At 38.8% G+C, this 14,616-nt stretch overlaps 1 protein-coding gene across 5 annotated transcripts in view; it reads left to right on the forward strand.

Moving 5' to 3' along the window:
- Positions 1-14,616, forward strand: part of GALNT18 (polypeptide N-acetylgalactosaminyltransferase 18) — a 248,148-nt gene that overhangs the window by 125,428 nt on the left and 108,104 nt on the right. For all 5 annotated transcript variants that reach the window (XR_010070678.1, XM_063331769.1, XM_063331772.1 and 2 more), the window contains exon 4: positions 10,391-10,557. Coding sequence is in view for 4 of the 5 variants with exons in the window: in XM_063331769.1 (XP_063187839.1) it covers positions 10,391-10,557 (167 nt within the window). In the remaining variant the exon portion in view is untranslated. The remainder of the gene's footprint in view (positions 1-10,390; positions 10,558-14,616) is intronic.

Consider the following 14,616-nt stretch of genomic DNA (forward strand, 5'->3'; position numbering starts at 1 on the left):
GAATTCACATCAAAATAACTTAGCAGAGGAGCTCAGCATTTCTTTGTAAGGTTCTGCAGTAAGAAAGGCCACTCCACGTATGTAATGACCCTGTATTATAGCAGAGGATTTTCTAGGGTTGATATTGTCAATGTTTAATGCCATGAGAAAACGAGAAGACAATTAGAGATTGCTTAGACACAACACATGTGGAGGAGAGTGCAAATTCTTGGCCTTGCCCAGTCCTCCATCGCAGGTGGCATGCAGAGGTGGGAGACCACATTTAGTAGTTAGGGCAGTGCACTCTGCCCAAGCCCTTGAACTCTGGCTTCTCTGGAAAAAAATTACCATCAGTCAGATGGAAAAGTCCAGCAGATTGCAGTTGAGTCAGGCTGTGGCAATTGTCACACCTTGCAGTGGGACCTTCTCATGTTTTAGGTACTGCAGAGTGGTTTGTACCCTCTGTACAGCCATGAGCCTCATGTGCTGTGATAAATCATGCATAATTTGATTACTGTTCACTGTCAGTATTTGCGCTAGCACTGTGGAGTCCCCAGCACAGTCCAAAGTAATGTGTTAGCATACAGATTATAATAACTCCCCGGATAGGCTAGCCTCCTGAAGTCGTTGTCACATCCTGAAGTAGGCTCTGTTTTCGCAGTGCTTAGTACAAGAAGTATTGTGGAGTATTGCATATACTGTCTCTTCCATGGCTTCCATTTATTTTCTGCTGCTGAAATTGCGTGCTCTGCTGTTTATCACCCTTATGTGCATTTGTTAGCCTGTAACATATCTACATCGCAGACTAACAAATAACTACTGGCTCTAATGAGCTTGGAAGCATTGAGGAAGGCAATGTTGCCCTTACTGTGCGCAGGAACAGGATAATACTTCTGTGTTAGTTATAATTCTGTTGCGCTCATTACTTTAAGTAGGGCAGGCAGTACCCACAAAGCTTGTCATGAGTGAAATGTTGAACAAGCTCACACAGAAAGACGTTATTAAAACTTAGATTGTTTAGGGATCCCAAAGCTGTGTACCGAATCTCCTTTTGAGTGGATGCACTTAGGATTCTACTTCGTTGGCTTGTAAATTTTTTGTGACCTGATCCATTGTGCTGAATCACATGTGGGAGAGAGAGATAACATTCTTCTTTGCTTATGTGATGAGAGAGTGAGGAGTAATGGAAACAGAGGTGAGCAGCAGGATCCCGGCAGAGGAACTATTCTGCAGAGTTTTGCTCCTGCGTAGCCTGTGTGATATGAAGGGGCTGACCAGTAGGCATAAAGCAACTTTTTCACTCAGTGTAACTGCGGTCAGACAAACTTCTTTTGCATTGGTAAAAACACTATGTGTATGAAGAAGCAAAGGCAGGAAAGGTGGAGTGGGATAAACAGCATTTAAAGCTCAGATGTTTTTTCTTCTTTGGAGATTGCTAAATAGTGTGGTATAGCATTTGGCTTGTACCAGACTTGCCCTTTTCCTCGCTGAGTCAGTGCTGTTTGGCATCTAGACAAGTGCAGAGGAGATGTCTCGTTTCCTGTGCAGAAAAAGGCTCTGGCCATTTTGTAAGTACTTCTTGTTTCAAACAGTTCGCCAGTCCCAAATTGTATTACTTTGAGGCTCAGTTCGGGAAGGGACAATAGTAGAAGTCTTGAAAAGCAGCAGAATTAGGTTTGTGATAAAGTGGGCACGAACAGCAGGCAGGATATCCACTGAATGCAAATATAACTACAAGGGAGAAAAACTAAGCATTCAGTTGAGGAGAGTGATGTGTTTTAGGACAAAAGCTGTTTATGTGTGTACATCTGTCCAAAATGTCCATCAGTGTTATGGTGGTCCTGGATGTAGTGCACAATACGTCACATTTATATAAATCTGTCGGTTTTCCTTAAAACTGGTGTAAGAAAAACATGACCTCTGTGAGGTTCAGGCTGGGCATTTGCATGTTAGTTCTTCTTCTCCCCAAAAGCCAGCTCCTACAGACTTGCATTCCATAAGCATTTGCTTCCAGATGTTTCAGTGGAACAGTTCTGTTTTGCTGGGCTTATGTTAGGTACGGATATGGCTCTGTGTTCATTTCTGACTGAGTTCTTTTGTTTCTACTCATGAAAGATAGCATAAATATTGCATGTTATATCTGATGGTTCAGGGGAATCCTTTAAAACGAGCACAAAAGCCTGGTATTTTACCTATTGTATTGTTTTGGACGGAAGTCTTAAAACTGCCAAATTATTCAGCATTCGTGTTAAATATCTGATGTTTAATTCTGTCATATTTCCTGCTCTCTTTTACTCATCTCTCTACCTTTAATCCTTCTTTTTCTTACCTCACTTTTGCGTGCCTTCAAACGGACTCATAGCAGTGGTGTGTACTGCCTGAGTGGCCACCCTCTGTGATTCTGATCCGTGCTTCAGTTTGCCCTGTCTGAACTTATCTCCTCAAATGGCTGCTCTAGAAGTATTTAATACCACTAGCAGTGTTACCAAATCAGCTGCAGTCTCCAAGCTGCTATAATAACCTAAGTTAATAATGATGTGCACTCGTTGGTTTTGATCTTCCCTATTGTCTCCTTTAACTGAAAGAAGATGCGATGTGATAATCTGCACTTGCACTCTCTGTCCCACTCTCCCTTCCTCCCTCCTTCCCTCCCTCTTTCTCTCTCTCGTTTTCTCTCTCTCAGTCTCTTATTAATGTGTCATAACATGTGGATGTTCTTTCACTTGGCACACATTTACACTAAAACATACTCAGAATAATCCATGGCATAATACTGTGGGAAGCTAACAATTTTTGGCCAAATACCTATAAAGAATTCTTCTCATGTTCCTCCAAAAATTAGTTTTATCAAGATCATCAACTCCCAGCTTACTGTTCTTATTTCTTTATCCAGAGAAGGGTCTTGGGTTTAAATACCAAGGAAAAAATGGACCTATAGCTTTTATTAAAAGGAGTGGGGAATTTGTCTGTTGCAATTAAATATATGCTGTAAGATGCTTAGGAGACCGAGAACTAATCACTCTTGTGTTACGATCTTGGAACTTATCTGCATATTCCCCGTCTGTTATCTAATAATTCCTTATTACAAATTTTTTGTTTGTTTTTAAGGATTGGTGCCAGGAGGAAAAAAAAAAGTTAGCCGTGTTCGCTTATAGTTATATGGTAACTCTATATTCAAATTCCTCACACAATTGTGTGCCTGCCTTTGCTCCCTTATAACAGAAGATGATGACCAAAACCAAAGATATCTTGATTTGCAGCAGAAGTACTGTTTTACTGGCTGTAGTTCTGTAGTAATAGACTGTAATCCACAGAGATCAAGAAAAAAGCCCTTTTTATATGTTGTTCAATGCCAGCCTTGTTAGCATAATTCGGTTAACACTTAAAATACTGGTAATAGCAAAAGAAAGAATGAAGAATGATCACGAAATGGAATTATAAACGTAAAATTTGAGCTGGAATTCTTACAAGACTCAGTTCTTTTTGCAAGAGTTTTAGTGCTATTTATTTCATTTATGCCAGAATGGAAATTTTTTTCTTCCCATACATCTTGAATTTCCGTTTGCCATTTTGGCTGATGACAAAATGTTACCAGATCTTGAAGAAAGTACAATTCTATTTCTGCTTGTGCTTCTGCGAAATTTGTACTCTGTTGGTATTAAAGCTCCCTCCCACATATGTTCTTAAAACAATACCTTAACCCCAAATGTTTTAGTAATATGCTTTATTGCATCCTGTGTTTTTATAAAAATGTGGAATAAATGACATAATTTAGGGATTAGAACAAAAACCATGTTCTGTTGCCATTGTTGGATGTGATACCGCTATAACTCATGGTGAAAGGTTCTCAAAAATTGCAGAAAATAATTCTTTTTCATAATTTATATACATATTTGTAGAAAGTCTCAGAGGTAAGTTATTAATACAGGAAATCATTCTTGCTCTGTTCTTACTGCATAGTTATGCTAAACTAATATTAATGTGACTGGCTAAATTGTCTTATCACAATGCATATATTCTAGAGGAATGTAATTTTCTTGTGGACAAATATTTGAAAGAAGATTCATAATGTATGCTGTCCTCCGCTTACCAGAGTTGTGCTTGAAATAGAACACCAGGAGTTTCTCTAAATTTCTGGTAACCATGACAACTGTTACTTTAGTGTTATTAGCCCGATGTAATTTAGTGGAGTAGGTTGCTAGAGGTAATTTTTTAGCTACATTGGGATGATACTCGTTATTGTAATTCTAAATAATATTTAGAATTTATATTTAAAAATCACTTAGTCATTATTATGAAGTATGCTCTATACTTTGTGGATTTGGTTTTTTTAGCAAGAGCCTCACTTTGTGGAGGGGCAGGTTAGGGGTCTTGTCCGAGGCCCCCACATGAGTCCGAAGCAGAGCTGTCATTGAAACTTGGGTGATGCTGGTTGCCACGCAACCGTTCAATTCTTAGGGCTTAATGGATCCAAGATTTTGATCCATACAATTTCCTCCCTTTTCCCCCCTTCACCTATGTTTTATATACATATAGACGCACCCTTTCTCTGTATCTCAATGATGCCAAGGATCTTTTCCAACCTAAATGATTCTATGATTCTATCTATTTCTTGTTTGTTCCTAGAATTATGGAATTTTATTCCTCATAAAACTTGACATAAAGAGGAAGACAGACATACTTGTGAAACTGCACTGCATTCTGTGCATGATCTGAGGTGTGTGTGTTTAATTCTGATTTGTGTTAAAAAAAAAAAAGTAGGTAATTTTTATTGTCATCATCTGATATGAAAAACAATGTAGGCAAGAAAATCCATTTTTAAAAAACTCTACACACATTAAAAAATAAGTGAATTCAAGCTGGAAGTAAAGATGATAAATGAGCCTGAACGGAAAAAAGAAAAGATGGACTCAATTTAGGAATGTACCCTCATTGAAAAGAATCCATTTGAAAAGACTAAAAAAATTAGACACAATGGGAGCCTAATTCTATTCTGTTGTATCATATGTAGTTATCTTTTAATGTATGGTTGTCACCGATGGAGTGATGCACTTCACTTGTAGAGAGAAGCAGTGATACTTTTGTTGATATAAACCAGGGATTTAGCAAAGTTTGATAGTAAATGCAACAGTGGTTTAACAAGATTTGCTGGCAAGGCACACCACTTGGTTATTTACTGCATAGAGGACAGGGTCAGACAAAACTGTGAGGGACACCCTCCCGTCGAGTCATGAGGTTCAGAAAGGACCCTCTTGCTTTCTAAACTCCCTCTCAGAGAGGAGTCTAGGTGCAGCTGGATCCAATCCTAGTCCCAGACTTGGTCAGCGGTTTATGTCTAAAGGATTATATATGCGCAATCAATCCTTTATATCATTTTGTTAAGATTTCAAAGTTTAGCATGCTATTAGTCACTTACTGAGGATCTGTTGCAGCAAAGAATCTCTCAACCTTGAGGAGTAACCTTGAGAGGCATTCCTACTCAAGGAGAGATGCTGGTGTGCAGCCTGCTGCCATGCAGGAGAGCTCAAAGGACTCTTGGGCAGTTCACTAGTTATGGGGGTAAGATGATTGCCTTATAGTAATATTTGCATATCGACCACAGTACCAGTATTCTGGTTAGGTAGGCACATTGCTCAAGTTAGCCCTTGGCTATTGCGTTGTCATCTGTCTCCCCAAAAACACGTCGAGCCTGATGCAGCCATCGCGACTAGATGCACCCGTTATGACCACCATGGGTGGTTATCGCCTGGATGGGGTTACAGGAGAAAAAGGTCAGGTTGGTGGTGGAGCACACCATCACAATGGTGGAGAAAAAAGGGAGTCAAATGACACTCATAGCATTAAACACTTTAGTCTTGTCTTGCACAAGGTGTCGGGCAATGGAAAATCTTCTCCAGTGTGATCTGATTTGAAAAGACTTAAATGAATGCAGGTAGGAAAAACAATACAAATAGTTTCCTTGAAATGGATCAAAAACATGTCAGAAGTAGAAATTTTGTTTGAACGTTTCAGTTTATGCATGGATTTATGGTAGGAAAGCAGTGTTTTGTGGGGTTGGTTTTGTCATCAACATTTTTGGAAAGTAGTTTGTCACTAATTTCTTGCAAAAGTATATTTTACATATATCTCAACCTTAGCTTAAGTGACAGAGGAGAAAAAAACTAGTTTTTAAGGAAGCAACTTCCCTGAACTCTTTTCAGTGTATTTTCATTGCCGTTTAAAATGTTTTCCAAAATCATTGTGTTGTTTTTATCTGATAGGTGACATATCTTATCATTTTTCCTAGAGTTTCATTTTTATCTTCTTTGTACATTGGTATGGCTGAGGATAACAGGTATTACTGTGCCTAAGCTAGACAGCTAAAAGATAGATTGGCTGTAGCCTTGTTTACTGGACCATTTTATATCTCTATGTATTTTGGCTACAAGTGAATCACTAAGTAACAGGTTTTGTAGGTTCTTTACAGGCTAATACTGAAAATTATTTAGTTATATTTAAGCCTGTTAACTGCTTCATAGTCTGTTTGAAGCACAGTTTTCAAAACTTGGATAAAATTTCAGTTATTACATGAAACAGAATTGAGCTAGCTTTATAAAGATGAATAGGAGACTATAATTTTGTTAAAAATCTCTCATTATGCCCATGCAAATTTGTACATCTAACTTGCATATAAGTTGACATCCACAAAATAATAGTATCCAGATTATATATGGAATTTTCTTTGTCAATGCAGAATGGCATGCACACGCCACACACACTGTGCCATGAATAGGGTATATTCTTCAAGGAGCTGGATCTGTAATGGTCTTAGCATCTTTTGGAAAACTGTGAGGGTTAGTATTTAAAAATTTTAGTATGATCATAAGTACAGGGGCCTCCCAGACACTTTGAGCCTGAAATATACACCTTGAAAATCCTATTTTCAGATGGCACTTCACCCTCGTGGCACCTAAAATTCACATTTGCCAAAGATTCGCCTCAGATTTGACAGTGCTGAGCCCCAAGTCAATTTGTGCCTGCTCCACCTAGTCAGTCATCAAGGCAGTGTTTTTAAGCAGTGCTTTAAGAGACTGTTCATCGCAGAAGATGAGCTTTCTTTAATGTATGATTTCAGAGGTTAAAATACTCACTCTAGGGTACAGGAGGCAGGTGTGGAGAGCTATCTTTTCTCCGTAAGAAGATCTGAAACCTTATGTGTGTATATAGAGTTGGGACTGTTTCGCCTAGAGAAGGGGAAGCTCAGCGGGGATGTCATCAATGTATATAAATGTCTGAAGGGGGACTGTAAAGAGGATGGAGCCAGGCTCTTTTCACTGGTGCCCAGTGACAGGACCAGAGGCAATGGGCACAAACTGAAACACTCTTTTACTGTGAAGGTGACTGAGCACTGTCACAGATTGTCCAGGAAGGTTTTAGAGTCTCCATCCTTGGAGGTACCCAAAAGCTGTCTGGATAAGGTCCTGGGCAGCCGGCTCTAGGTGACACTGCTTGAGCAAGGGGTTGGACAGGTTGACCTCCAGATGCCCGTTCCAACCTCAACCATTCTGTGATTCTGTATTGCTTCCCAATGAAGTGCCCTGACACTTGATTTGCACTCTGTGAAATGCCTTTATTCCTTCAGCCAAAGCAGCTCTTCTTAAATGAAAACAATAAATATTAGCTTGCAAACGAAAGAAAAAAGTGATCACAGGAGTTACTGTGGCATTATAATCTGGAAGGTTGGACATAGCCATAATGAGTGAAGTCCAGTGTTTAAAATGCATGAACATCCATTGGAACGGGTACTGCAAGCCAGGTCCTTCCTCCAAGGAATTTGCCCTAAACACAAGACTAGAGACTTCTTGGTATCACTCCAACTTAATGTACGTTTAATTGTTCCACAGATAGTGGAATGCCTCTGAAAAGGGGGGCTGAACATAATCACACCAAGCTGGCACGTAGTTAGATAGCTCTCTGGGGAGATAAGAGAAGATTGAACTCACACTTCTTCTGTCGTGCTTGAAGGTTTTAACTCCTGAACTAGTGGCTAAAAAGAGAAAAACAGTGCTGCCTTGCACTTGTTGTCTTCTGGAAGAAAAGGCAGCTCCTTCTGCCTCTTGTTATGGTATCTTATTTTCAATAAAGAACACTCAAGTTCCTATCTGTAGGAACGTACTTTGGCTCTGATTCATTCAGAGGGCCCACAGCGCTTCGTGGAGGCAGCGTCTCCTTTCCTGTTTTGTATGTGTGCTTCTGAGCAGCTGTGTACTTTACGGGTTGCATATCACTCTGCTGAAAGATGCAATATGTAGATTTTTATTTAGATTTCCTTCATGAATCTATTGATAAGTACTTGTTAGAAAATCTTGATTGCCAGAAAAACTCCTGAAGCCACTAAGAATCATGACTGCACCTGCTTTTAAAGGCCAGTTATAGAAGATGTCCAAATGTAAGCTTTCTTGAGAATCTGATTTTCAGAGTAGTGAAATTTTATTACAAGTCATCTTTAATGAATTGGCATTCAGTTAAAAAAAAAAAAAAAAAGGATAGGGGGATGGGGGTGCCATTGATTATAAATGACACAATGACACTTCCAGAAGCGGTTGTTGTATTTGATCTGCTGGCCAGTGGTACTCAAAAAAAAAAAAAAAAAATTAAAAAAAAGTTACATGCTTTCAGCTCTCCTGAAAGCTTCAAGAAAAACTTTTCAGTCTGATGCTTAAAGCTCAAGCTGTCTTACCCCTGAAAATAGGGAACTAACACACCAGTAGAAATATAAACTGGTTTTGGAAAGTAAGTTTTGATTTGTTATGCTGCCAAAAGATCAAGCTACAAGTGGGAGTCGGTAAATCCAAACACCATTTTAATTGTTTCTCTCTTGTATTGCTGCTGTGGAACAAAAAGCTGTGGATCTCTTTGAACAGGTTCATTCGTTTCTGAAAGATGAATGAACCATCTTATTTAAGACTAAAACTGTTGTTACTTTTTCAAGACTACTTTCTGTTTTACGTGTCTATATAATTCTGTCACATAGTAACAGAGAGAAAAGTATCTAAAATATTAAATAACTTCTTTAATGTGATTTCCGTCAATTTCAAACTAATCACCGAATTGAGAAAATTGGTTGACCAGATGAATTTTCAATATTAAAAAAAACAAAAAAACTGCTATGCTTTCTCTTCAAACAAATTTAGTTAAGGAGTCACATTCAAGCATGATTTAAAAATCCTGACTCCATCCATGCTTTCTGTATGCTCAACATCGGCTGTTAGTAATGCTTTCCATAGCTTTAAGGAGTTCCTGGACGTAGCAAATCTAGGCGTCTTGAGAGAAGATAGCCACTTCAGTCTTGTCAGGAGGCAGAGAAGAGCGTTAGCATCAACCATTTCCATCCACAGAGCCTGTCTGGAAATGATGCCTGGGTCAGCCTGTGGCCTAATTTCATTTTAGTAAATAGTCTCAGAACTGAGAAAAAGGTGGAATTAACTGTTGTTTAGAAACATTGCATTAAAATACTAAAAGTTTCAGAGAAAAATGGTTAGCGTTACTTAATTAACTTGTGGCTTTATTATAAAAAGCAAATATTTTCCTGACAGTTTAAAGATAGAAATTGGGAAAAGGGCTTTCTATTCTTCATAAAATTACAAAGTTTGAATCCTTTTTTAAATAAGGAGGGAAAAAACCCCAATAAAATAAATATTAAGGAACTTTGAAGTCGTGGGTGGCACTCCCATACGGCTGTTTGAATAAGCAAATTGGAATGTGGCTAAAATATATACATTTTAAAAAGCACAGAAAAATCCATCAGGTTACAAGAGTATTCCTCATTCTGATTAAACCTGTTGACTGAGCTTACAGATAAGTTTTCCATCTTTTTACTTGTTTTTCTGGCTACACTGTCTGTCTGAGCTTTTGTAGCAGGATGTTCTTTGGAGCTGGATCTTTCACTATTGAGTTGAGAAAGAAGGCCGTGATTTTGACTGAGGTAGGTGGTAGATTCTGTAGCAAAAATGATTAACGTGGCTATTAAGAAGGTGCTTTTTACAGTAAGGGACTAACTCTGTTTATTCCTGTCTGCACTGTCCGGAAAGACATTGTGAACAATTGCTGTTGGAAGCTGGATTTAAACAAGCGTTTACATTTGGTTTGAAAACTAATTTTCAGTGGTTTGGGCCTTGGATGGAAAAGCGAGCTCACTCTAGGCCTTGGTTGCACAGGCACATTCAGGATACCGTTTTCAGGGATTCCTTTTTTTAGGTAGAAATTCATCTGGTTCTTGCCTGTATGTGCTCTGAACAGGTATGGGAATGTTCTGATCCATGCCTACAAAAGCTCTCTTATCATTCTTATGGCTGGGCATAGATTTCTCTGAAACAGTTTGTGTGACTTCTAACTGTTTACATCTTTTTTTTTTTTTTACCTTTTCCTTCAGGTGCAGAAACCTTACATTTCCTGACAGACTTCCTGAGGTCAGCATTGTATTCATATTTGTTAATGAAGCTCTCTCGGTGATTCTGCGCTCCATTCATTCAGCCATTGACCGGACTCCTGCTCACCTGCTCAAAGAGATTATTTTAGTTGATGATAACAGTAATAATGGTAAGAGGTTTTGGTTCTTCTTTTTTTTATTTTCCTTTTTTTTTTTTCTATTTTTTCCCTAGAGTTTGGGTCATACATGAGAATCCTTAAATACTGGCTCCTCCTCATCCCAATGGCATTTCAAAGGTTGTTAGTGTATTTTCTCCATTCTTCATCCCACAGTCTTGCTGGGCTGTCTTCAAATATGCACAAATGGGGCATGTTAAAAGGAGCATGTACAAAGATAGGATGCTGTTTCTATATGCTTAAGGTGTCTGTTAAGCAGAATTTTGAGTGTAACAATAGATTAAAGACCCAAGAAGTTTTAATACTTTAGAGTGCTTTCAAGATTATATGCCTTCTGTGCTCTTGTATAAAACATCTTTCTGTATTTCGTAGACATCTTCTTTAGATTTTCACCTCCTGTATTTCTTAGACATCTTCTTTAGATTTTCACCTCCCCTGCCCTCCGCTCCCCTCACCTCCTCTCCCCTCCTTGCTACTTTTCTACTGTCTGTACTCAGATTTTGCTCTCCGTGATCTGAAGGACTGGACTGCCCATGTCTGGTTGCTCAGTGCTTGCCCTAGGTGTTTGTCACTGAGGCCATGCTGGACATTATTTACAAGTCTTATTCTCTGTCAACTTTAGGGATGAAATTTTAATAAGCACAGGATTCTGAACTTAAAGAAAAATTTTGCTGTGCTGGTGATTTCATTCTGAACTCCTAAAATACAGGGCGAATCTGAATTGATCCTGTTGAAGGAAAGAGCGGAAAAAAGGGCTTCCCTTATCCTTGCCATCATTGCAGCTGTTACGTGATCCCTGTAGCTAGATCCTGTGACTCACTGCTGATCGTAAATGTGTCTAAGATTTGTACAGAAGAGAAACTTCTTGGTAAACAAGTAAGTTCGTTCCCCACCCTAGGCTGTGCACTTCAACATCTCGTCTTCTGCTGACTGTCAATGAAGGAAAAAGTAAAATCCTGATTCTTTCGAGTACACACAAACCCCAACAACTTGATGTAGGCTTATGTCAAATCTAATTCCAGTCCTGGTGAATACTACTATGGTTAGAGTTACCCAGGGCTGACCAAGCTTTTCTTGAAACTCCTGCTCATGGAATAGTGTGGGTAAATCGGTATGCAAGATTTATGAGTTGTTATTCTTAATTTATGGCACATTTTATGATGTAGCAATGCAGTGAAGTAAATGAAGAATCACCTGAAGCAGTAAACTATGAGCAACTTAAAAAACAAACAAAAAAACCAAACCAAAACCAAGATGCTTGCACACACATACACACACGTATATATGTGATTCAGAAACATCCTGTGAACGGAGGTAGACTTTTAATTTGCTTCAGCAAGTAGTTCAGTAACTTGACATGGTTTTACTGGTGAACTCTTGCTGCCCTTAATTTTTGTGCACTCCCTCATGCAATACATAGCAGTTTGATAGGAAAAAAAATTGGAATGTAGCTTTGGTGCACTTGGACTCTGGAATGTGTTTGTAGAAATTCATTCCTGCATCTTTCAGACAGGTACAGTTAATGTGATGCCAGGAGCTCAGTGAATCTGAATGGCTGTTGGTGCTGCAGGGCATGAGGCCTCTGGACACAGAGGAACTGGCCACAAGGCAGCTATAAAAGAAGAAAAATAAACTGGTTGAAAAAAGAGGTTTCTAGAGTTTGAGTCTGATTTTTCTATAATTCACAGGCAGTTATTCCAGTGGGCACATTGCGGAGCAATATCAGAAATATCAGTGTTTCTGAGAGCCTGTCATCACTGTTACGAGCTCACTAACAAATACACTTTGCACTGTGCTCTGTGGGCTTGTCAAAATTATTCTTTTTCAGTATTTCTTACCTGAAATATATTAGATATCACAGGAACCACGTCATCTTTCAGGATGACCTGTTCAGCCACATTTTGTGTTAGTATTGGTACTGTGCAGTATCATATTTTTATAGTTGGCTGTGCCTTTTATTCAGGTTTGCCTTTCTTACTCTCCAGTGCATTAAATCCTTAGGATCCTGGCCCCAAACAGAAGACAGAAATTGAGAGGAAGGTAACCTTTGGTTTGGCTTTCCTCGCTTGGTGTTTCATGTCATTCTCTACAAAATCACACTGTGCAAAGTGATACTTAGTCTCCTAGAAAAATTCAGCTCTCCCCGGGATTTTCTGCTGCTCTTCTAACCCTTTCGCTGGCATGTCTTCCCTGCAGTAGTAAATTAGATTCTTACCGTCCTCTTTATCCCATAATGTATGCTGAAGACCCGGTAATAGGCATCCATTTGGAGAGGATGGATGTTTGGTAGGAAAGGGAGCGATTGTAAAGATGATTTATGGGCTTTTCTATTATTAGTTTAAATCTTGAAATATTTATTTTACAATTTACTTTTGCTTTTACAATATTCTATATTCAATTTTTTTCTCCCTTCTAGCATTGCTGAAACTAATCCTTCATGTTTAGTGTCATTCTGTGTTCTGGTTAGTAGCTCTTTAGCTTGCGAGTGTTGCTGCTTGTAAGGTAAGTGGGTTACTCTGGGTTTCCCTGTAATGTTACCTGAGGGGGAAAGGCTTGCTTTGTGCTTGCGTCCGGCTCCAGGCTCTGCTTCTCACAGAGACCTGTCAGAATCCTAATTATAAGCGGTATGTTTACTCTCAGGCTTTCGCCGGGGATGGCAACTTTTATAACTTGATATAAGATTTTTTTTTTTTCTGTGACGCCACAGCCGTGGATTTCACAGGCAAGAAACATCGCGCTATGGGAAGTGACTAGAAAGAAAAAGTGAGAACAGAGATCAGACAGACTGCAAATGAACATGGGTTTTATTTGGAGTCTCTTGTGCTGTTTGGTTGATTCACATAGCATAGTGGTTTAGAATAAAAGCAGGTATGATGAGTGGCACTAGAGGAGGGCACCAAAATTTCCTGCTTCTGAGGGGAAGCAAATTACAGTAAACTGGGGACAAACAAAGCAAATTACAGTAAACTGCTGTGGAACAAATTCTGAATCTAGTAATGAACATCTGAATTCACCCCTAATTTCAGTAGATCTCCGTCTCAGAAAAGAACAGTAGAACAACTAGTTGCTTTTTAAAATTAAATTTAAATTTAACATTCCAGAAGGCTGATTTAAGAAACGATATATTCAAGTGTATGGCCGAAGTCTGTACATTTGTCTTGAACAATATAAGCTACAGTATTTTATTTTGTGCCCTTCAGGGTATGTCAAGGAAATTATCTATGACTTTCTCTAAGCCTCAGTGCAGTTTTTCAAGTTCCCAATTATGTTTCAGGAGAATCCAATTAATCTCTTTGTGAATTTCCCTTTTAAAAATAAATATTTCAAGTTAGGAAAATGTGAAAATGCCAATGCTTGCCATTTAAAAACAGAAAATAGATTTTGCAGGTCACAAAGTTTTGATCCTTTGCATGGCTTAATGTGCGCATTTCACCATACCGTCTTTTCTGGTGGAATTCTGATAAGCAAAACCCTTAAATGTTTCATATTTAATTGAAGGTTAAAAAAAAGTGCATTTCAGTGACTGCATGTGTGCTGTATAATAAGAACAAAAGATTTACTAGAAAAAACAAACCGAATATCCGTGTTGTTCACTTGGACCTCATTTGGGTCTCAGTGACATCGGCGTGAAATAGAGGAACTGTACTTACTGTTTTCAGCTGTTTTACTGTAGTTTTAAGTGCTGTCTGTCAGATGAAAATGTTTCCCGTTCTCCTCAGGAACACTGTTTGCTTTTCAGAGATAGTACACTCATTAGTTTATAACTTGGCAATAAAATAATTTACTCATTTTTGCCTTCAGAAGCAGAGTTTTCCAACTGACTTAATGCAGTTGAGGAGAGGGATTTGCAGAGAAGAGGCTTTAAAAAAACTTCTATGTGACTGATGCCCACATCTGCTGATAGTTAATTACACGTCAGAAATGTATTTAGAAAAAGCCTTGCCTGGTTGAAATAGTGTTTCATTCACTCTCTGGCTTGTTGCATCCTGCCTTCTGGGCAGAGGGTGGTGACCTTCTGTGCCACTGGAGTCCTGTCTTTGCTTTTGAGTCTTC

The sequence above is a fragment of the Chroicocephalus ridibundus genome, chromosome 4 (assembly GCF_963924245.1).
Source record: "Chroicocephalus ridibundus chromosome 4, bChrRid1.1, whole genome shotgun sequence".
In the NCBI taxonomy this organism is placed as follows: Eukaryota; Metazoa; Chordata; class Aves; order Charadriiformes; family Laridae; genus Chroicocephalus; species Chroicocephalus ridibundus.